At 50.5% G+C, this 20,778-nt stretch overlaps 1 protein-coding gene across 1 annotated transcript; it reads right to left on the bottom strand.

The window, feature by feature from the left end:
- Positions 1-1,535: 1,535 nt before the first annotated feature.
- LOC136380591 (cytochrome P450 4F2-like) lies at positions 1,536-20,228 on the bottom strand. The gene is made up of 13 exons (XM_066348568.1): positions 20,164-20,228; positions 19,539-19,737; positions 16,672-16,816; positions 13,643-13,696; positions 13,422-13,549; positions 10,696-10,817; positions 9,421-9,691; positions 8,201-8,267; positions 7,881-8,010; positions 3,105-3,238; positions 2,943-3,007; positions 2,683-2,765; positions 1,536-2,332 (listed from the first exon to the last, which is right to left on the bottom strand). The coding sequence occupies exons 2-13, from the start codon at positions 19,734-19,736 to the stop codon at positions 2,158-2,160; spliced, it is 1,572 nt and encodes a 523-aa protein (XP_066204665.1). The 5' UTR covers position 19,737; positions 20,164-20,228; the 3' UTR covers positions 1,536-2,157.
- Positions 20,229-20,778: the final 550 nt, after the last annotated feature.

The following is a 20,778-nucleotide window of genomic DNA, read 5'->3' as shown; positions in this document are numbered from 1 at the left end:
AATGCTTAGTTTTATAGTTTCTTGGCACCTTATCACACTGAGGACCCACAGATCATCAGCTTGAGCATGGAATCAAAGACATGACCCCATGGTCACTGGCTTGAGCCCAAAGGTCACTGGCTTGAAGCCCAAGGTCGCTGGCCTGAGTAAAGGGTCACTGGCTTGGCTAAATCTTAGGTTTCATTTCTTTAACCTGCCAGTAAGTCAGTTTCAGGACTCGCAGCAGATGACCAACCGCAAAGGAATATCTGATGTCACAAGCCAAAAAGTCCTGGCAAACTTCCATAAAAGACCCTCCTTTGTCCAGCAGCCAATGGGCTAAATGCCCCACGACCCTTCCTACCTCCCTCCCCCAAACCCTTAAAACCCGGTTCCAGGCTGTGCTTGGCACGACTCTCCCTTGAGAGCCAGCGGCAGAGTTCCTTTCTTCCTTTCAATAAAGCCTGTTACACTGGTCTTTTCTGACTCCCCTGGATTCTAACACTAAAGCCCCCCCCCCCCCCCCGACTCCCATCAAGACACATACAAATAAACATAAATAACTAAAGGACTGCAACAAGAAGTTGATGCTTCTCATGTCTCTCCCTTTTTATCTCTCTGTCTCTGCCTCTAAATCACTTAAAAAGAAGTTCAAGGATGGCCCTCCCCTCACTCCACCGCATGGTGGGTCAGGAGTGGCCTGTGAGGGAAATAAAAGAGAAACTTGGAGGTGAAAGTTCAGGAATTAGCGCTGCCCACTCCAAACAATTCTTGTGAGAGTACCTGGTACACAATGGGGCTCAACCAGTGTCTATTGGAAAGGCTGCCTGGGGGGCATCAAGGGACCTAGAAATGGGAAGAGAGGGGTTTCCTAAAGGCAGGTCAGGGGGTCACCAGAGAGACAGACTGGGAGAAGCAGGCACAGGGGTGGTCATGTTGACAAGAGCAGAAAGGGAACTTAAGAATCCTGTCTTCTGGGCTGGCCAAGGTCCTCTATTTTGGAAAGCATCCATAGCTCAAAGGAATGAATCAGCCTCTATGCATTCTCCTTTGTGATTCAGAACCTCAACCATGTCCCTAAATCTGCCACCTGGCATGCCCACCAGGGGGCGATACTCTGCCCATCCGGGGTGTCGCTCTGTCACAACCAGAGCCATTCCAGCGCCTGAGGCAGAGGCCACAGAGCCATCCTCAGCGCCTGGGCCATCTTTGCTCCAATGGAGCCTTGGCTGCGGGAGGGGAAGAGACAGAGAGGAAGGAGAGGGGGAGGGGTGGAGAAGCAGATGGGTGCTTCTCCTGTGTGCCCTGGCGGGGAATCGAACCCGGGACTCCTGCACACCAGGCTGACACTCCACCACTGAGCCAATCAGCCAGGGCCCCTAAATCTATCTTTAACCCTGGTCCCACTGCTGCTCAAACACCTCCAATGGCTCCCACCTCCCCAGCAGGATAAAATCCATAATTGGTCTCTGGGAGAATCTGCAATCAATGTGGGGCCCTGAGGTCAGCAGGAGGGGCAGTCATGATAGGGGGAACTCAAGAATTAGAAATTTAGCTTTAGTAATAGTAGTTTTTATTCATAATCAATAGGACTAATAATTAATACAAGTAAAAAGCTTCATGAGGCTGCAAGCAATACACCTTTGTGGCCCAGGCCCAGGAGATCCACAAACATTATGGTATCAAGCCCCGATGCTCCAAGAACAGAGCACACATTGACAAGGATGCAGGTAAAGGACTGGTCAGCAGATGCAACTTATATCTAATTAACTTCTCCCTAAATTCCAAACCCCTTACTTATCCCTTTCTTCCCTTTATAAAAAAGGTTGTCTGAGGCGAAATATCAAAATGGTTTCTGGGTTCAGAAACCCCACCTGCTCAGATTGCTAGCCATCTGAATAGAGCTCCCATAAAGATTCAATCCTTGTCTCTACTTATTTGGCTTTGACAGGCAGCATAAACAGGGATATTTTCAGGTTTCAGTCAGTGTAGAAGGCTCAGAGATAGGCCTTCTCTTCCCAGGCACGCCCAGCCCCTGGGTCCCGGGTCTCTGGGTCCCTTGGGTCCCTGAGCAGAGGAAACAGCGGGTTTTTTTGTTTTGTTTTTTGTTTTTTTCCTCTGGGAAAATACAGAGGGAGGCAGGTGTGGTCAGGATAGACCAGGCCAGCGGGGGGAGGGTCATTGAGGGCTGGCATTCAGCGGCTCCACCCGCAGCCAAAGTCCACCCTCCGCACGCAGGATCAGCTCGGGCTTCCTGCGCGGCTCCACATCAGGCAGGATGCGGTAGCGCAGCAGCGTGAGTGCCATTACCACCTTCATCTCGGCCATGGCGAACGTCTGCCCGATGCAGTTCCTGTGGGCGGGAGGGAGTGGAAACCCTAATCCTTGCCCCCAAGGATAGATAAGGGGGCTCATGGTGCTTGGGCCCCCCGCGCTGGCTGATATATCCCCTGGCTGCAGCCTCAAACTCAGACCAGCATACAGGGGGATGGGGCTTTGAGTACATTGGGGTCCCCTCCTTGGGCCCACCCATCCCCTTTCCCCAGACTCTCGCCCATAACCTCAGGCAGGGAAGGAAAGGAGAGCCAGAATTCTGACCATCTTCAATTTTCCCCCTTCCCTGCCCCCACTGTGATGCCTGGGGACTCAGTCCCAGCTCCCGCCCCCACCACCCCCTCCTGCCTCAGATTCCATTGCCCTCACCTGGGCCCGGCAGAGAAGGGAATAAAAGCCAGGGGTGACCTCTTCTTGATATTTTCTGAGTCAAAGCGGAAGGGGTCATAGACCTGGGGGCAAGCCAAGACAAGGTTGCTGGGTGGGGTCTTCCAGGACAGCCAGCCTTGGAGAGGCAGAAGTGTGTATGATGGGAGACAGGGATGTCTGATTGCCAGGTCAGAACACTGCTCCCTCCCCTAGGTCCCCCAAGGGGAGTGGAAAAGGATGAGGGAAGGGGGAAGCAGCACCTCAGGGTCTGGCCACACAGATGGATTGTGATGCATCCCGAAAATATTGATGAGGCAGGTGACACCTGAGGCAGAGAAGAAGCTGGTCAGAAGGAGATTCTCCTCTCACTGATGGGCCCCTCTTTCCGCCGTGGTAGCCCCTCCCCTTGTCATTGCCAGTACCTTTGGGGATGACACGGCCATCAGGGAGCATAATGTCCTGGGTACAGCAGCGGGAGATGGACGTGACTGGGGGGTGCAGGCGCAGGCTCTCCTTGATGCACATGGTCAGGAAGGGCAACTGGGCCAGGTCGTCCCTAAGGAGCCCCCAACAGTTACCCAGGGATACAAACAGAAGATACCCCCCCCCCCCAGCTCCACGAGATCCTCTCTCTCCATAACAACAACAAAAAAATTCAGATGGATCAAATATCTCCAAACTCATTAAGTTGTGTACATTAAATATGTACAACTTTTTGTATATCAATCATATTAGGTTTGGGTTCAGGGTTCCTATAAATCCAAAGTCCCTTTAAACTCAAATTCCCTTCACCCAGCCTCCCACTAGGACAACTTCTTCATTAAACATCTCCCTCACCCAACCACCCCCTCCCCTTAAGCAACTCCCCCCACCCTGGGAAGGTTCTGGGAAAAGTCCTTGGGACAAGGCTATCAGGAGAAACCTGAGGGTTGGGAAAGGGAGACAGTCTGTGATCAAAGGACATAAACCAAGATATGCTAATCTAAGCATGTGCAGGTGCACCCAGCCAGATGCCAGCAAATGCCTGCAGCAACCCCTATATCTCTCCCTCAGCTCCAGGCTGACACCTTTGTTGGTCTCAGCCCACCAGCATCCAGGCACTTTTAAAATAAACTTTCCTTTTTTTTTTTTTTTTTTTTTTTTTTTAGTTTAGTGAGAGGAGAGGATGCAGGGAGACAGACTCTGGCATGCACCCACAACAGGGATCCACCTGGTAAGCCCACTAAGGGGCAATGCTCTGCCCATCTGGAGCCATTGCTTTGTTGCAACCAGAGCCATTTCTTAGTGCCTAAGGTGAAGGCCATGGAGCCATCCTCAATGCTAGAGGCTAACTCACTCAAGTCATCATGGCTGCAGGAGGGAAAGAGAGAGAGGAGAAAGAGAGAGAGAAGGGGGGAAGGGTGGAGAAGCAGATGGGCGCTTCTCATGTGTGCCCTGACCAGGAATCAAACCCAGGACATCCATATACCAAACTGACGCTCTATCACTGAGCCAACCGGTCAGGGCAATAAACTTCCCTTTTGGAACACACTAGCCTAATGTTTTCGGTTTGGGCTGTGGTTTCTGCCTTTCAAATCACACCTCAGTAAACTGGTTTGAAAGAAAAAAAACAAAAGAAAATCAATGTCACAGAAGTACTAGAGAAAATTTAGCTGGATATTTTTAGAAGCCTTTCTGAGCAAAACACAACACACAAATGCCAACCACAAAAACTTTTACAAATTTGCATAAAAATAAAATATTCTTTATGGCAAGAGAACAAAATCAAAAGGCAGATAAGTAAGAAAGAAATAAAAACAGACTCAAAGCCCTGGCGGGTTGGCTCAGTGGTAGAGCGTCAGCCTGGTGTGCAGAAGTCCCTGGTTCGATTCCCGGCCAGGGCACACAGGAGAAGCGCCCATCTGCTTCTCCACCCCTCCTCCTCTCCTTCCTCTCTGTCTCTCTCTTCCCCTCCCTCAGCGAGGCTCCATTGGAGCAAAGATGGCCCAGGCGCTGGGGATGGCTCCTTGGCCTCTGCCCCAGGCCCTAGAGTGACTCTGGTCGCAACAGAGCGACGCCCCGGAGGGGTAGAGCATCGCTCCCTGGTGGGCAGAGCGTCGCCCCCTGGTGGGCGAGCCGGGTGGATCCTGGTCAGGCGCATGCGGGAGTCTGTCTGACTATCTCTCCCTGTTTCCAGCTTCAGAAAAATAAAAAAATAAAAACAAGAAAAAAAAAAAACCAGACTCAATATTTTACTCTTATTTATCACTCATTACTTTTGTTTGTTTGTTTTCCTTATTCATTTTTAGAGAGAAAGGAAAGAGAGAGAGAGAAGGGGGAGGAGCAGGAAGCATCAACTTCCATATGTGCCTTGACCAGACAAGCCCAGGGTTTTGAACTGGCAACCTCAGCGTTCCAGGCCAACACTTTGTCCACTGCGCCACCACAGGTCAGGCCCTATTTATTACTCTTCTTTAGCATTTATTTACTCTTATTACACAGGGCTTATAGCTAATGCATTTAGACAAGGAGGAGAAAAGGAGAGCAATGTGAAATGGTGGAGAGGGGTAAATGAGCCATGTTTGGCAGATAGTGATTTCATACCCAGAAAACATGGGAGAATCCACTGGAAAACTTGTATAAATATCAAAGATCCAGGAAAGGGGATAGATTCATTTTCTTTAATCCCCTTCTTTTTGTGTGGTGACTTTTAATTTTCCATAACTGATAGTTAACCGGTTTAAAATTGGAAAACGACAACCACCACCCCTGAAAGGAGACAGAGGAAATCATTAATGGAAGTTACTTCTAAGATGGGGATTAAGAAGGAGGTTTGTTTTCATAATAAACTCTTTTGTACTCTTTTTATTTTTCTTTTAGTGAGAGAGAGAGAGACAGGGACAGACAGGAAGGCAGTGAGATGAGAAGCATCAATTCTTTGTTGTGGTGCCTTAGTTGTTCACTGATTGCTTTCTCATAGGGGCCTTGAGTGGTGTGCTCCAGCAGAGCCAGTGACCTTGGGCTTCAAACCAGTGGCATTTGGGTTCAAGCCAGCGAACATGGGGTCATGTCTATGATTCCATGCTCAAGCTGGTGGACCTGTTCGTGCTCAAGCTGGTGAGCCCATGCTCAAGTCAGCGACCGTTGTGTTTCAAACCTGGGTCCTCAGCATCCCAGGTGGATGCTCTGTCCTCTGTGCCACGCCTTGTCAGGCTATACTCTTTTCTTTTTAACTCAGTGCATAATCGTGTTAGAAGTCTTAGTTGAAAAAGCATAAACTTTTTTCTTCACCTCATAGGACTGCTCTGCTGGACAAAGGCTTGGAGTGGAGATTATTATGTCCAAAATACCTGTCCAGCCTACTGCCTCCTCACCATCCCAGCCCCTGCTTGGCTCAGGCCTCAGAATCTGCTCCCTGGGCCCCCATTCTACAGCTTAGTCTCTCTAGTGTATCCCCCACACTAGCCCTAGAAAGATCTCTCTGGTCCCCAGATCTGACCTGTCCTCCTGCTCAAATACTTCCAGTGGTTGCTCATTGTCCTTGAGTTAAAGATGAAGCCATTAACATTGCTTTCAAAGTCTTCCACCTCTCCCTTCTACCACCTCCCTCCTTCTTTTCCTTTCTCCTTTACTCTCCTTTCTCTCTCTTTCCTTCCCTCTCCTTTTTTCCTCTTCCTCTGCCCTTCTCCCTCTATCCCTTCACTTTGCCCAAGTTATCTTCTATTTTTACTACCCTACATGCATGTAGATATCTCCTGATCGGCATTCAGGGTCTCAGCTGAGGGTCTCATTCACTCTCTCTACCCCCAGCCTTGCCCATCTGACTGTCAACCCCAGCCCTGACCATGTGGACTGGGAGTAGCCTGACCTGGAACTGTTTCCCCACCAGGCTTGCTCTGGGTCCTTCCTGAGTCTCCAAGACACAGAATAGGACTGGGAAGAATTAAATGTGGCACAAGGCCCTGGCCGGTTGGCTCAGCGGTAAAGCATCGGCCTAGTGTGCGGAGGACCCGGGTTCGATTCCCGGCCAGGGTACACAGGAGAAGCGTCCATTTGCTTCTCCACCCCTCCGCCGTGCTTTCCTCTCTGTCTCTCTCTTCCCCTCCCGCAGCTGAGGCTCCATTGGAGCAAAGATGGCCTGGGCGCTGGGGATGGCTCTGTGGCCTCTGCCCCAGGCGCTAGAGTGGTTCTGGTTGCAACATGGCGACGCCCAGGATGGACAGAGCATCGCCCCCTGGTGGGCAGAGCGTTGCCCCATGGTGGGCGTGCCGGGTGGATCCCGGTCAGGCGCATGCGGGAGTCTGTCTGACTGTCTCTCCCTGTTTCCAGCTTCAGAAAAATGAAAAAAAAAAATGTGGCACAAAATTGGAGGTGGGAAGGCAATGTGGCAGTGTGTATTGAGTAGAGACTGGACGGATAAAGATTCAGGTATTTCTGGATAAGAGTTGAGTGACTTTAATCCTAAGTGTCCCCTGTGAATCCTAGACAAACAATAAGGAAGGAATTAGGAGGCAGGAGATGAGCAAATATTCAGGGAGTAAAGATATTGGAGATGGCCCTGGCTGGTTGGCTCAGTGGTCAAGTGTCGGCCTGGCATGTGGATGTACCCAGTTTGATTCCCAGTCAGGGCACACAGAAAAAGTGCCTATCTGCTTCTCCACACCCCTCCCCCACTTTTCTCTTTCTCACCTGCAGCCATGACTCGATTGGAGTGAGTTGATGCTGGGCTCTGAGGATGGCTCTATGGCCTCTGCCTTAGGTGCTAAGAAGAGCTCGGTAACTGAGCAACAGAGCAAGCTCCCAGATGGGCAGAGCACCGCCCCCTAGTGGACTTGCCAGATGTATACCAGTCAGGGCATATGCCTCTGTCTCTGCTTCCCCTCCTTTCACTAAATAAAGAAAAGATATTAGAGAAAAGAGTGATTTTGGAGAGAAAAAGAGGGGAGTGAAGGGGAAGTTAACTTACTGAAGGTGCACTGAGTGGCATCGTCTGCCCTCACACATTGTCAATAATTTTCTCAGCAGCCCAGATTTTTCTGTCTCAAAAGCCTGTAACTTTCCCCTGCTATCCAGGCTGGATATCAGACCCTGCCTCTGGGCTCTGTTTCCATTCCCACTAATAGGGTGGCAGAATCAACAGAAAGATCTTTCCCCTCCCCGTTTCAGGAGCAGAGCCAATGAGACGGGCTCAGGAAGAGGCCATGAGAACCAGCACTCACCATTCAATCTCTTTAGGCTCACGGTCCCCCAGAAGCTGTATCACCTCCTGCCGGCAGCGCTCTTGGTATTCTGGGTGCTTTGCAAGGTTGTACAGGATCCAGGAGAGGCCGCTGGCTGTGGTGTCGTGGCCTGAAAGGAAGTCAGACAGGCTTGGGTCTCTGGGCTGCTTCAGCACCAGAGGGTGGGAAGCACCCTTATGTCGAGGCCCTCAGGGAGGGTGGGGAGGATAAGGTGGGATGGGGTGATGCAGGGCCCACCTCCAAGTCCCTGGGATAGACAGACCCCTACCTCCTCTGTAGTCCCACACTGAGACCCTCACCCTCAAACATGAATGTATCAGCCTCAGCTCGGATATCCTCATCTGATAGTTTCTTCCCATCTTCATCCTGGAGATAAAGTAAGACTCCCTAAATCACACCTTCTCTGAGGACCCCTGGGACAATCTCTGAAGCTCCAGCATCCACTCAGAAACCTCCCTTGCTCCCTATCCCCAGAGGCCCCAACCCACAGGCCTCCTCCTTGGCCTCATTGCTTCCTAGTCCGTGAGTATTTTCATGTTTCTATGTTATGAGGACTTTCTCATTTAGAAAAGTTACTGGCAACCTGACTTACAGAGGATTGAATTACCTTGGGATAGAAACTGAGCATTGCTCCACAACCAGCTGCTCATGTGCTAGGGTGGTAAGTCCCGAGACTCTATCTTCCATGGAGATAAGGAATAGGGTATAAATCTATGGACCTGTACACTTTGCCTTCTCAAAGGATTTGTTTATGCTCCAAAACAGTAAGACAGACATACACTCTCTCTCTCCCCCTTCCTTCCCCCCCATAGGAAAGAAAGGGCTGATGTGTCAGCTGCCTTATATAAGTTCCAAGATTCAAAATGTGCAGGCACCTCTCCTTTGATGCAAGCATGGCTGAATGTACAGGTAAAAGCATCACACGGACTTCAGGAGAATTTGGGGATGGGAACCAGAGCTACAGTTCTACTCTGGCTACTGTTACCGCTATAAGTAATAAACGGGCTGCTTTGATTCACAGTTCTGGTATATATATATTCATAGTAAACTAACTTATTAATGAAGTAGAACAAGGCATCTCTAAAATCCCTCCCTTCCTCAAGCACCCTCCATGGCTCCCCAGAGTCCTCTCCATCAGTGGTCCCCAACCTTTTTTGGGCCACGGACCGGTTTAATGTCAGAAAATATTTTCACAGACCGGCCTTTAGGGTGGAATGGATAAATGTATCACGTGACCTAGACAAGCATCAAGAGTGAATCTTAGACGGATGTAACAGAGGGAATCTGGTCATTTTTAAAAAATAAAACATCGTTCAGACTTAAATATAAATAAAACAGAAATAATGTAAGTTATTTATTCTTTCTCTGTGGACCGGTACCAAATGGCCCATGGACCGGTACTGGTCTGCGGCCCGGGGGTTGGGGACCACTGCTCTACATCAAAACCAAGTTCTTCAATTTGACATTTAAAAATCAAGGTCCATTCTACCTCTTCAATTCAGATCCCAGAGAAGCCCACCTTGCTCAGCAGGAGCACATCAATGAAGTCCAAGGTCTTGGTCTTAGCCTTGGCCTTCAGGAAGTCATCAATACCCTGATCAGGAAGGGTGTGGCGCCGCTCCTGGATGACTGCGTCTGTGAAGTCGTGCACCAGGCGACAGGCTCGACGGAATCGACGCCCAGCAGGAGTGAGGTAGTACAGGAAGTCCATGCGCCAAACTAACTGCTCAGCTCGTTTGGTCACAAGGGCACTGAGCTCCAAGATGGCGGTAATATATCCACTGGGCTTCCTGCAGGATGAGGGCAGGCAAGGGAGCAACAACAGAGCTCACCTGAAGCCCGAGATGCACCTCCCACCAGAAGCCAGGAGCTACCTTCCATTAGGAGAGACTGAGTGTTCAGGAACAGATGGCCCCACAGATACATGGTGGCCATGATCCAGAACACATGGCTCTTCAGACTTTCTTCACTTCCTGCATCTTATTTCTGTGAGCTGCCTCCATGGCCCACACACCCAGAGCACAGCTTAGACATTATGCTTCTCTGCTCTCTCTCCTAGCCAGTATCTGTTCTTCTCCTTCCTAAAACATTCTACACAGCTCAGACTTCATCATGTCCTAATAGGTCAATGAATCCCTCTCTCTCCCTGGTCTCCTTGCATCCAATCTCAACACTATCCATGTCTACACAACAGTTGGTATTCTCGCAGGGGTCCCCAAACTACGGCCCGCAGGCCGCATACAGCCCCCTGAGGCCATTTATCTGGCCTCCCGCCGCACTTCCGAAAGGGGCACCTCTTTCATTGGTGGTCAGTGAGAAGAGCACTGTATGTGGCAGCCCTCCAATGGTCTGAGGGACAGTGAACGAGCCCCCTGTGTAAAATGTTTGGGGACCCCTGTGTCTAGAGTCAGATGTCCAGGCTCAGTTTTGGCCACAACTCTCATCTGCTCAAACATCTTCCATGGCTCCCTGGAAACCTCAGGATAAAATTCATACCTTTTCCCTGGCTTTTTAATGGCCCAAAGATCTAACCCCTGCTAAGTCCTCTAAACTCATTTGCAAGATTTCTCCTCACTGTTGCACATGCTCTATTCATTCTGTTCTCCTGGCCTTTATCAAACATTTCTACCTATGTGAAAGAATCACTCTTTTTCTTTCCTCTTTCTCGTCCTCCAATGTCCAGCTCTGACCCACCTTCTCCAGGAAAGCCCTTATGATTGCCCTGCTCAGTCCACCCTCCATCTACTCCCTTGGGCCTGTGACTCATGTTCCCAGGCTACAGGCAGAGACTCACTCCTGGCAATTGCTGTCAAAACTGAAGACACATTTCTGTAAACTATCCAGGGTCATGAGGCTGATGTGTTCAAACATGTCCAGATGGGTGATGCCTTCTGAGGCCAGGCGCTGCCACTTGGCCTGGAAAAAGAAGGAAACAGTGCTGGGGCTTCCCTGAGCCCTTCCTCCTCTCCAACCACCTGAATGGACTCCCCCAGACACTGCCTCTTGCTCCTCAGCCCCAGGTTCTCATGCCCAGGGAGGACCAGGCTTGAGTGGGACATGAAGAACCCATGGCTGGGAGTCAGGAGACCTGAGTCCAAATTAATCTCTGTGTGCACTTAGTCAGCTCATTGCCCTCCTCTGGGCTCCACCTATCAAATCTTGAGTAACAGTTAAGATGAACTGCTTTGGTATCAGATAAACCAGTTGGAATCCCAGATCCATTTACTAGCTCACCTGCTGGATATGTGAACATGGGCAAACCTTCTAACCAGTGTGAGACTCAGTTTCGCCCTAGCCGGTTGGCTCAGCGGTAGAGCGTCGGCCTAGCGTGCGGAGGACCCGGGTTCGATTCCCGGCCAGGGCACACAGGAGAAGCGCCCATTTGCTTCTCCACCCCTCCGCCGTGCTTTCCTCTCTGTCTCTATCTTCCCCTCCCGCAGCCAAGGCTGCATTGGAGCAAAGATGGCCCGGGCGCTGGGGATGGCTCTGTGGCCTCTGCCTCAGGCACTAGAGTGGCTCTGGTTGCAACATGGCGATGCCCAGGATGGGCAGAGCATCGCCCCCTGGTGGGCAGAGCGTCGCCCCATGGTGGGCGTGCCGGGTGGATCCCGGTCGGGCGCATGCGGGAGTCTGTCTGACTGTCTCTCCCTGTTTCCAGCTTCAGAAAGAAAAAAAAAAAAGAGAGACTCAGTTTCATTATCCATAATGGGGAAAAATAATCTCTACCTCACAGAGTTGTAAAAATTAAATAACATATGTAATGGAATTGGCACATTATTTCTTGCATACAGTAAGTGTTCAATAAATGTAAGCTCTCCCATCTTCATAGCTATAAATTGATTAGGAAAATGTCCCTTATGTTAGGAGAGGTCACCATCTATTGTCCCTAAGCACTCTTACATGTTCTTGATAAGTATGCCCAGAATGCACAGACCTGATGTTCTTTACCTGGGCCGTCTCTTTTAGTTATGTTTGTAGCCAAAAACCTTGAGGGATGAAGTAATGTCTCCCCCGATCAAACATTAGGCTTGCTTTCAATTGCTATGAACATCACAGAGTCCATAAACTTGGTGCTCCCCCCCTCATAATGCAACATACTGCATAAACAGGCATCCCTGAAGCCCATCTGTGTCATCTCATGAACTCTGGTGACTTGGAGGAAGAATGCAAACCAATAGAAGCCCATGCCATTTGCTGTGCCACGAGTAATAAACTGTCCTTGGTCTTAGACCCACAAGTCTCATGTCTTCTGGCAGAACCCACAAAATAGGAATTAGCTCACCTGTCAGCTTGCAAGTATGGAAAAATCCCAGGAACTTCACAAAACCCTTATTTCCCTCCATGTATATACCCACCATCTTTACAATGTGATTTTTCAGTAATTTCCATTGGGAGTTGGCGACTACTGAACCACTCTTTTGACTTGCTTTGGCCAATAGACTGTGTTGAGAAAGAGGAGGTGATAATCTTAAGCCTAGATCTCAGGAGGCATTGTGGCTTCCTCTCAATCTCTCGATACCTTGCCTCTGCCATGTGAACAGCTAGCTGGAGGTGCCCATGAAGGAGAGAGCGAGAATCCCATGAAACAAAGCCCTGTTGTCTCAGCTGAGACCATACTAGGTCAGCATGCAGCCAGCCAAGGCCCAATCATGTGAAAGGACTGAACCCAGACAGCTGTCCTGTCACACCTGATGACAGGTACATGACAGGTAACGCCACCATACCCAGGAGACCCAGCCAACTGACTCACAGACTTGTCAGCAATAATAAGCCCTTATTGTTTTGAAGTAGTTTGGAACTCAGCAATACCATCATTATCACCAACCGTGTCTCAGAACTCCAAGGCTTCTATGGGGGAAATATAGAGCCAATGCCTTTTGAGCACCTACTATGTATCAGGGGCAGGACTCCATCATGTCATCTTGACCACACTACAAAATGGAGACTGCTGGCCCTGGCCGGTTGGCTCAGCGGTAGAGCGTCGGCCTAGCGTGCGGAGGACCCGGGTTCGATTCCCGGCCAGGGCACATAGGAGAAGCGCCCATTTGCTTCTCCACCCCTCCGCCGCGCTTTCCTCTCTGTCTCTCTCTTCCCCTCCCGCAGCCAAGGCTCCATTGGAGCAAAGATGGCCCGGGCGCTGGGCATGGCTCTGTGGCCTCTGCCTCAGGCGCTAGAGTGGCTCTGGTCGCAATATGGCGACGCCCAGGATGGGCAGAGCATCGCCCCCTGGGGGGCAGAGCACCGCCCCTGGTGGGCATGCCGGGTGGATCCCGGTCGGGCGCATGCGGGAGTCTGTCTGACTGTCACTCCCTGTTTCCAGCTTCAGAAAAATGAAAAAAAAAAAAAAAAAAAAACAAAAAAACAAAATGGAGACTGCTATTCCAATTTTATAGCTCAGAAAACTGAGACTCGGAAAGGAAGAATAAAAGCTACCCATAAGAGTAAGAATTCTAGACAAGATGCCCCTGAGCCCCCAAAACCCCGAGGCTCCAGCTGGGACCCTGGCTTCAAGAGACTCACATGCATGATATTCACGCTGTTATTGAAAATCTTCATATAGGGCTTCAGGATGTTAAAGTGGAAGGCAGGTGTCAGCAGGCGGCGGTGGTGGCTCCACTTCTCACCAGCACTCAGCAGAAGCCCATCCCCTAGTAGAGGCAGCCATGGGGAGTGGGCAAGGGCAGTGCCTTCCCCTGGGCCCCGAAGGCTTTCCCCAAACCCGTTTACCCTCAGTTACTCACCCAGCCAGGGCTCCAGAAGGTTGTAGAAGAAGTCATCCTTGGGCGCAATGGTGGCTGACATAAATGAGGACCATTACCAGTCATGAAGAGGGGAGGAGAGGGACTTTTAGAGGAGAGAGGAGGCTCCAAGCAGGGGTCTGTATTCTCCCTCCAAGCTTAGCAAATGGGACAAGAGCAGAGGAAACAGCGAGGAGTAGGGAGGTGAGGGGGGACCAGACCAGACTATGACACAGAGCAGAGCAAAGGCAGAGGCCAAAGATACACCCTACATGCTTAGACACACCCCAACATGGCACAACATGCCCAGTATGCCTTGACATGGCTCCTACATGATTCAACATTTTCTACACACCCAAGCACACAGTCCAGCGCTCTAAAAAATGCCGTTACAGGGACACAGGACAATCTGTCTGCCCCAGCACTCTCTGACATCTCCTGGGACATTGGACATGACCTCAACATTTTTTAACATGTCCTGACATGGCTACAACATGCATGATACACCCTGACATGATACAACATAATCTGACATGGATGCAAAGACAATTTGTCATGACCTCAATATGTCCCATAGATGGGCCCCAGACAGAATTTATTTATTTATTTATTTATTTATTTATTTATTTATTTTTTTAGAGAGGAGAGGGAGAGACAGAGAGAGAGAGAAGAGACAGAGAGAGAGAAGGGGGGGAGGAGCTGGAAGCATCAACTCCTATATGTGCCTTGACCAGGCAAGCCCAGGGTTTCGAACCGGCGACCTCAGCATTTCCAGGTCGATGCTTTATCCCACTGCGCCACCACAGGTCAGGCCCCCAGACAGAATTTAAATAAGATTCCCTTAATGTCACAATGTGAATCAGGTATGACCCAGACATACCCTGTGACTTGCCTTGAACAAGACTCAAATAAGGTCTCAGACATTTCTTAGAGGGGACCCCCCAAGACATCAGACAACATCAGACAAATCCAGAACATGGCCCAGAGACAATCAGCAGCAAAACTAGATCATTCCAATGGCATCTCCGACAAGCACCAGACAGTCCCCAACGAGCCTCAAAAGTCATTGGCCACAGCTGAGACCCAGAAATGACTGAGGCCATCTCCACTCGATCCCAGGGTAAATGTACATCAACCATAACTAGGACACAAGTGGAAACATAAATGTGACCAGGCATGGCCATGCCGATGTTACACAGACACACACTAGACATGAGCAGACATGACTAGAGGTTGGGCACGCAGGGGTGTAGTGAGACAGAGGCAGTGCCATCTCTGATTCAGCCACTCCTGTCTGCACCCAGGTCACTTGCCCAGCTGGGGGCAGCACAGAAACCTTAGCAACGAGCAGGCTGTGGCCAGAGGGACGTCTACCTGGAGTAAAGAGCACAGGTTTGATGTAGGTGGGATGGAACATACGAAGGACCGCATGCCAGGGCCCCACCCACCAGCAGCACACATCCCCATAGGTGTTCGCCAGGGCCTGTGTGTACAGGAGACCTTCCTCCGAGCTCTGAATCTGGAGAGGAACAAAGAGGGCCCAATTTTCACTCTTCTAGGTGGTCAAAGGGAAGAACCTGCAGGATGGAGACCCAGACCTGAGCCCCATGAATCTTATCCAGAGTGTCCTCCTCCTCCTGGGGTTGTTCTCCTACCCTCAATACACAACAGTCAGAATCATTTCTCATTTAGATTCCAAGCACCACATTCACCTGACGTCTCTTCTGTCCCCATTTTCCAGATAAGGAAACACAGATTCTGAACAATGAAATCAGTTTCCCACAGTCTTCCAGAGAGTAAGTGGCATGCTTGAGACCTGAGCCCAGGTCTCTCTGAATCCAGAGCCTGAGTTCTTAACTGTTGAACTTCTTTGAACTACAAAACAATGACGCTGAGAACCCTACGCCTGCCAAGACTGGACCATCCAAGTGGCAGTGATTGGATGAGGAACTGGGCCAAGCCAGGCAAACCAGCTCACTTTTCCATGGGGATTGAGCTTCTGGGATTCATCTTTACCAGCATAAGAGTGAAGAGATCACAGAGGAAAATAGAATTAAAAATGAAGACAGAGTACTGAGGACATTGTTTGACTCCTGGATCCAGCTGTGTCTGAAGGCAACATTCCTAGACTTGACAGTCAATTGATCCTCTTTATTTTTTTTCTTAGACCATACAGCGTTGAGTTCACCACTCAGAACTGAAAGAGACCCCAGCAGTCAATGAGAGCCCAGATCACCCAGAATTTTGGCGCCAGAGCCAAGTTCTCTGTCAAATGCTACCTTTTCCCCTGCTCAACCTGATCTATCTGGGGCTGAGAAAGGCAGACAGCGGAGGAAGAGATCCAGGCTGGATTGAGCTCTCTTTGGGGAGATTCCTGGGACTTTCATTAGGAGGGTAATTAATTTGAAGTAGATGAGATGCAGGATAGGGTGGAAGGAACCAACCCACCAGAGGTGAACATCACAGAAAGAGCAAGCCCTTATTGCCCTGGGCCTTGGGGGAGGGGAGGAGGGTCAGGTCTGAGATGTGGGGGCTTGGGATGCTAGCAATGTCCACTGCATCACTCTACCCTCTGCTTTAAAAAATTTCTACTCATTGTTCCAAACCCAGTTTCAGCAACTCCTCCGGGCGACCTTCCAGCTTCCTCCAGCAGAGATCTTGCTTCTCCTCTGGGCTCCCACAGCTTGGCCCTGGCCAATTCCTGACCATACCAGGTCGGGGATCCCTCTGTCCTGACTCATCTCCTGAAGATTTGGAGCTCCTCCAGGACAGAAGCTTGAGTTGAAGCCTCTTGGGTCCCCAGTGGTGCCCAGGACACCAGGGCAGAAGGCAGACGGCATTGGAAGGACAGGCGATGATGTGGGTTTGAATACATGAAAAAAGAAGATACTACCAGGGAAGAGGGGAAGCGGGGAAGAGGGGAAGAGGGAAGGAGGGCCAGGTCCCACAGGGGCCGCATAGAAGCTTGGCAGGGAGGGGCTAGAAGCCTCAGACATGCCACAGCACCCACCACCACAGCGCTGTGTGGGTACCTGAGGCGTTGGTGACAGCCCGGACCATGTCAGGGTGGCAGAAAATGATGATAGGAGTGATGGGACCTTGCCATATCATAAATCCCTGGGGATATTTGGTTACCAGCTGTGTTTCATTCCTCATGCCCTGCTCGTCAAAGGTAACCTGAAAGCAAGGCAGGGAAGTCACTCCCCAAAAGGAGCCACAGCACGTGCCCCGTGCAGCCTCCGCAAAGGCGTGTCCAGAATTAGCATAGAGGTAAACGACCTGCTACCTCTTGCTCCTGCCCTCTCAGGCAGGTAGGTCCTGGAGGGTTCCGCAAGTCTTCAAAGTGCAGTCAGGGCTCAGGGAGAAGACATGCTCTCTACCCACAGATTTTTCTCATCCTGTGAGTGGTTCTAGGCCTGGAGCTGGGGACCACAGAAGGAGGTCCCGTGGGGGAGGTTTGTGCTTAGTATGGTGACCTCAGGACTTATCCCTGGGTCTTGGTCTCATACCCTTTCCTGTCCTAGCTGGTCCACATGGCCTTCAGTTCCTCAAATGATGAAGGGTCTGCAGACCTGGGACCTTCCAGCCCAGCAGACCCCAAGGGACAGATGTCAACTCTGCTCATCAATCACAAGAAAAGCTTCCACCTATGAGCCCCTTTTGCCAGCCAGATTCTGAATACTGCGTCCTGTCTATCTGTCTGTGTATGTATGTATGTATGTATTATTGTATGTATGTATGTATCTATCTATCTACCTACCTATCCATATCTATCTATCTATCTATCTATCTATCTATCTATCTACCTACCTACCTATCATCTATCTATCATAGTTCACCCTATCTATTTTTCCTCAGCCTATGGACATACCCACCCATCGTGCTATTTACAAAGAAGAAACTTAGGCCACAGCCCCCCAAAGGAGAAAAACGACAGGTTTTCTCCAAGTGAGGTATCCTCTCCAGTCCCTCAAGATGCCCCATCTGAGCCTGACACATACCCCAGTTGCTCCAGGCAGGTGAACATAACTTGCTTTCACCCTAGTCACCTGCTCCCTGCTCCTGAAGGACCCTGGGGGAGGATTCAAAGCACTTGATGAGCCTGACTAGGCAGTGGCACAGTGATAGTGTCAGCCTGGGACACAGAGGACCGAGATTTGAAACTCCAAGGTTGCCAGCTTGAGCATGGGTTCACCAGCTGGAGTGAGGGGTCACTGGTTTGAGCATGGGATCATAGACATGACCCCATCGTCACTGGCTTGAGCCCAAAGGCTACTGGCTTGAAGTCCAAGTCACTGGCTTGAGCAAGAGGTCACTGACTCAGCTATAAGCCCCCTGCCCTGGTCAAAGCACATATGAGAAGCATCAATGAACAACTAAAGTGCTACAACTATGAGTTGGTGCTTCTCATCATCTCTCCCTGTCTGTCTGTCTGTCTTGCAAAACAAAACAAAAAAACCACTTGATGAGACTGGTCCAAAGAGGGAGAGTGACTCAGCTGAGGTCACACAGCAAGAGGGACTGGAGGAGAAAAGAGTGACCAAGGCCGGCCCATGGCTGAGCCCACACCACAGAGGGGGAGTTAGAATGGCTTTAACTTCCATCCCAAGGCCAAGAAGCTCGGGCCACCTTCACACTTAGCTTGGGAATGTCCCATTGTGAACTTTGCCATAATGAGCAGTAAAATCACAGGAAGTCCTTCCCCACACTGTAGGTCTTACCCTGCAGGAAAGGAAAGCTGTGCTCATCCTGCAGCTGCTGGTCTGGGGAAATGGAGGGGTTAGACACTTATCATCCCTTTGGTCTTGACTGAGGAGGTGATGGCAAATTCATCACTTAGGCCTTAGGGGCTCAAACATTTATTAAGTGCCTGGCGTATGCCAGCCCCTGAGCTGGAAACTGCAGATACAGTGCTTGCTCCCCACAGCTACCATCAAGTTGGAGAGCTAGATAATTAGACAATCAACTGTGTAATTAAGAAGGAGCAGAACCGCCTGACCAGGTGGTGGAGCACTGGATAGTGTCGGACTGGGATGCGGAGGACCCAGGTTCGAGACCCCGAGGTTACCAGATTGAGCGCTGGCTCATCTGGTTTGAGCAAGGCTCATCAGCTTGAGCCCAAGGTGGCTGGCTCGAGCAAGGGGTTACTTGGTCTGCTGTAGCCTCCCCCCCCCCCCCAGTCAAGGCACATATGAGAAATCAATCAATGAACAACTAAGGAGCCGCAACAAAGAATTGATGTTTTTTATCTCTCTCCCTTCCTGTCTTTCTGTCCTTACCTGTCTCTCTCTCTGACTCTCTCTGTCTCTGCCACAAAAAAAAAAAAAAAGGAGCAGAACCAAGTCAAAGGTCAAAGTCTAGGGTGTGGGTGGGGAATTGAAGGAGGTTTCCAAAAAGGGAAGTGAGTGGACAGCTTTAACCAAGTTATGCAACAGGCTTATTGAGGTACCTTAGGAGGAAAGACTAAGATAAAGGAACAAGAGGGGGTGGGGAGCTATGCCCTTGTGGGTGGGATTGAGCAGACACAAAGAAACGGGCCACTCAGGGAGCAAAATCTGGACAGTGCCTGTGAGGTGGTCTCAAGGCTAGCTATGGACCCTGGGAATGCTAGAGGACCTGTCTCTGTGCAGTCCACCCTGGGAGCCTCTCAGAGGTGCACTAATGTGGGGAAGACAGGAAGAAAATGGACCCAAAGCAGGCTAGGGAGTGGGGTGTGGAGGACAAGGGCAACAAAAAGACCTGAGGTGGCTGTGGAAAATGGTTAGAAAAGAGGGGCTCCCCTTGACTCCCTTCCTTCTCTCCTGCCCTAGATCCCAGCCACACCCTGAGCCCCATTCCCAACCCCTTGGGGAATCCAACCACCCTGATACCCCAGACTTGTCCTGATGTCCACACTCACCAGGCCCAGGTGACCCCAAAACCAGTTCCGCTTTGGGGGCTGCGGGAAACATCGGAGGCGGCAACAATTGTTATAGAAAGCATAGGTCCAGGACAGGAAGCGGGCCAGGAGCCAGGAAGCACCCAGCAGCAGCAGGAGTTGCCAAGGGGAGGCTGCCACTGGCCCCAGACCCAGCCAGGACAGGCTCAGCTGCTGCATCCTGCAGGGAAGACAGAGGGTGAGCTCCTAAGGTCCAGGACAGGGGCGGAAATGGTGAGCTCAGGGCAGAGACCAGCTTACAAACAGGGAGAGGGCCAAGGATATGAAGCACAGGGACAGAGAGGGGCAGGTGAGTGTTGTTGACAGGGCAGGGAGGGCTCAGAGATGAGCCAATGGGGGCTCAGGAGGGAGAGGAGACCTAGGACATACAGAAGAAGAAGAAGAGGAAGAGGAAGAGGAAGAAGAAGAAGAAGACAGAGAGAGGGAGAGACAGAGACAGAGAGTGAGAGACAGAGAGTTAAATTACCCACTACTATCCACTCAATTCCCAAGCCAGCTCCATTCCTTGGAGCCACCCCTGCCTTGAGCAACACCTCTCCCCACCCTGGTCCAGGACCCCCAACTCCCTGACCCTAAGATTGGTACCTTCTGCCTGTAGTAGCTAGTCCCACACAGCCTCCTCTCCCCTCTGTCCTGGAAGACTTTACCCCTGGTTTCTGACTCCAGGGAAGCTGGGAAGGGCCAGGCTAAACTAGCCAATCCCCAAACATCTGCTTGCCTCCACCTAAATTGGCCCTGACCCAAATAGAGGGTGGGGGAGGAGGGCTACAATGTTATCAATATAGGCCTAGAAGTAGCTCAGTGTCACAGAGTGTGAACACTGAATCCTCAGGACTCAGCACCACCCAGTGGGACGAGGGGCAAGTTAGGCATAGGGAAAGATGACTCTGGGCCCCAAGTTTACTGACTCCCCTGCCCTCCAAGACCAGGGTGTAGCAGGTAAAAGCTTGAATGTTTACCCAAGCATGTCCCTGGCTCTTCTCTCTTAAGTTGGGCTTAGAACAGGGGTCCCCAAACTTTTTACACAGGGGGCCAGTTCACTGTCCCTCAGACCGTTGGAGGGCCAGACTATAAAAAAAAACTATGAACAAATCCCTATGCACACTGCACATATCTTATTTTAAAGGAAAAAAACAAAACGGGAACAAATACAATATTTAAAATAAAGAACAAGTAAATTTAAATCAACAAACTGATCAGT

The sequence above is a fragment of the Saccopteryx leptura genome, chromosome 1 (genome assembly GCF_036850995.1).
Source record: "Saccopteryx leptura isolate mSacLep1 chromosome 1, mSacLep1_pri_phased_curated, whole genome shotgun sequence".
Lineage (NCBI taxonomy): Eukaryota > Metazoa > Chordata > Mammalia > Chiroptera > Emballonuridae > Saccopteryx > Saccopteryx leptura.
Note: the sequence above shows the minus strand (reverse complement) of the source record. Positions and strands in the feature narration are given on the sequence as shown.

Coding starts and splice junctions, on each gene's coding strand:
- LOC136380591 (XM_066348568.1), bottom strand. CDS start 19,736: ATGCAGCAGCTGAGCCTGTCCTGGCTGGGTCTGGGGCCAGTGGCAGCC. Junction 8,268..9,420: donor ATGTGCTCCTGCTGAGCAAG/GTGGGCTTCTCT, acceptor CTTTATCTCCAG/GATGAAGATGGGAAGAAACT. Junction 8,011..8,200: donor TGATACATTCATGTTTGAGG/GTGAGGGTCTCA, acceptor ACTTCCTTTCAG/GCCACGACACCACAGCCAGC.